The 2,684-nt window shown below is 44.9% G+C and overlaps 1 protein-coding gene across 1 annotated transcript in view; it reads right to left on the reverse strand.

Moving 5' to 3' along the window:
- LOC104962910 (alpha-1,6-mannosylglycoprotein 6-beta-N-acetylglucosaminyltransferase A-like) overlaps positions 1-1,722 on the reverse strand; it is a 69,716-nt gene extending 67,994 nt beyond the window's left edge. The window contains exons 1-2 of the mRNA XM_010791419.1: positions 1,664-1,722; positions 683-789 (exon numbers count right to left, since the gene is read on the reverse strand). Coding sequence (XP_010789721.1) covers positions 683-789; positions 1,664-1,722 — 166 coding nt within the window. The remainder of the gene's footprint in view (positions 1-682; positions 790-1,663) is intronic.
- Between the last annotated feature and the right edge of the window lie 962 nt (positions 1,723-2,684).

Genomic DNA, 2,684 nt, shown 5'->3' on the forward strand with positions numbered 1-2,684 from the left:
CTTAGCAACGGCAGGAACTGCTTCGATAGCGTTTTTGAGAAGCTTTTTGATTACAGATTTGAAAACATCGCTCCTTGCTTTAAAAGTAGCACAGTTCATTATGTCAAACCTTGGAAAGTATCTAGATATCCCTGCCCTAATGCCAAAGTAACTGCACACTGAATATGTGTCGCCGTCTGATGTCTATGTCTGGACCGCTGCGTAAAAAGGAGGATTTCTGCCCGTTACTTCTCCGCTGTTTTTTAACGGACGTTGTCTGATTATATAATCATATGCGCGGGCCGCTAGTGTCTGTTGATCTCCAGATTAACAGCAGCATGAGAATAACCTGCCGAAAGTGCCGATGCTCCATGGCGGAGGCTCCGCTAGAAATTGCCGGGATTTGCGTTTTTACCCCCCTTAATGTCTGACCAATGGTTGAACAGCATTTCCGAGCAGATGACTTGTGTTTAAAGTTTATAGTCCGTTTGTGTTTTGCCCGTGTGAACGCAAACCGAACCTTCTGAAAAATGAAACAATGTAACAAACTGTGGTCTGGTGCGCACCAGAGAGCGGACTATCAGGTGTGAATGCACCCTTAATGTATATATGTTATCCTCTCTCCACATGTGTCAGGATGCATTGCCACTGACCTGCAGACAGTCGAGCGAGGTGATGACGATTCGAGGACATTTTGACTGACAGGCCAACTCGAACGGCAGGAAGTACTTGTCGGCTTCGATGAAGTTGGTTTTGGATTTGATGGGAGGTAAAGTGCTGGAGCCGGACTTCACATCACTAGGAGGAGGACTGAAGAAGAAGAGAGGAACACACACATCATGCAGGGTCTGAAAATCACCCTGACACACACACACACACACACACACACACACACACACACACACACACACACACACACACACACACACACACACACACACACACACACACACACACACACACAAACACACACACACACACACACACACACACACACACACACACACACACACACACACACACACACACACACACACACACACACACACACACACACACACACACAATGAATGCTTACCTTAATTGCTCTGCTTCCTCTTTGATTTCCTCTGAAAAACAAGACACAGAAAGTAGAGTTAGTGGAGGAGGAACCGTTTGAATCAGATAATAGGATGTCCAGGTGTTAAAATGATGCATTAGTGCAAAATAAAGTGTGTGTGAGATTGGAGATCCTATAACTAATGACATATCCACTGATGGCACACATGCAAACACAGGCAGACCACAAGCTAATACCTATTACTGATTTATATGCAGGGTTCATGATTTTCCTGTTGTCTAAGCGTCACTGTGTTGTGATGGTGATGCTGTTTGTTGATGCCCCCCCTCCCTGTGCAGAGGATTCTGGGTAATGTTTCCCTGCACACACACAACCCTTTTAAACCCTGTGATGTTGCAGTGAAGCAGCCCAATCATCTCTCTGCAGGAAGTGTAACAGAGAAGTACGGCTAACCGTGAGGGACAAAAAGCAAAGCCAAGTGTTTCATTCTGAAGCCACGGAGAGATAATCAATCCTATGCATCATTTGTTGGGTTCCTGTGGCTTCCACCAAACCCAGAGGAAGTGGTTGATAATATCCAGATTTCAGCGGGATGCAGAGACATTAGAGGAGCTTCCTGCAAACTGAACATCCTCTTCATCTTCCTCCTCTTCCTCCCTGACTTTGATCCACATATCAGACATTATGAGCATTAATGTGAAGACACTCATCTCAGGTCTATATTTAACTTTCTCTCATCAACAAGAGTCGTGTCCAGACTTCCTCTTTCTCTGCAGTTATTGCTCTGAAGAACCAGCAGCAGGAACACACATATCATCCAGATTCAGACACAACGCAAGTGTACTGACAATAATCTCACAAAACAATAAGCATCTGATACAGGGTTTGGCTTTCAGGAAATCAGGTGTAAAATGTTATTGTGGCCAAAGTAATCCTCATAACGTGCCATCTCTAACATCCCATTCAAACATAGTGAAATAGTACATATCACACCTTATTCTAACGGTACGTCCACACAGCAGCTTTGAAAAAATCTTGAAAATCTTGGAGCTGGGCGTGTCTGAGAGCTTGGGGATTTTTCGCCAGCAACCCGACCAACAACCAATCACATGAATCTCCCGCCCCCGGCATACAAAGCAAAAAACCCCGGGGATTTTATGCGAGCAATATATATATATATATAAACTCCCCGAACAGGCGAAAACCTACCAGTTTCACCCACTGTCTCTGCCACCTCCCTCCATGCCTGGTTCCTCCGGTTTGTATCCCGGTAAATAGTTCTGGTCGTAAAGAACCGGGTGATTTGCTACCGTAATTTCTCGTTTGGAATATGAGGAAATGAACTGCGGTCTGGCTCTCCCAGCTTGCACGCGGTTTGATTGGCTAGCGCTTGCACTGTCAGATTTGCATAGCAGAGAAGCGTCGGAAGATTTTTTTAAAGCTGCTGTGTGGACTTACCGTAAGATTGTACGCAGATTTTAAAACACTCAAAATACTTATGTAAGCAGGCGACTGTTACTCTTAAGAAGCAGTCAACATCAGGCAATAAAAGCTAGCGTGAGCAGCTACTTCTGCCCTGTTTTTCTCCACGTTAAAAAGCTTCCCTATCACTACAGTGAATACATGCATGTGATGTATCCGCCTG

Source organism: Notothenia coriiceps, unplaced genomic scaffold (assembly GCF_000735185.1).
Source record: "Notothenia coriiceps isolate Sejong01 unplaced genomic scaffold, NC01 NC01_scaffold00035454, whole genome shotgun sequence".
NCBI lineage: Eukaryota > Metazoa > Chordata > Actinopteri > Perciformes > Nototheniidae > Notothenia > Notothenia coriiceps.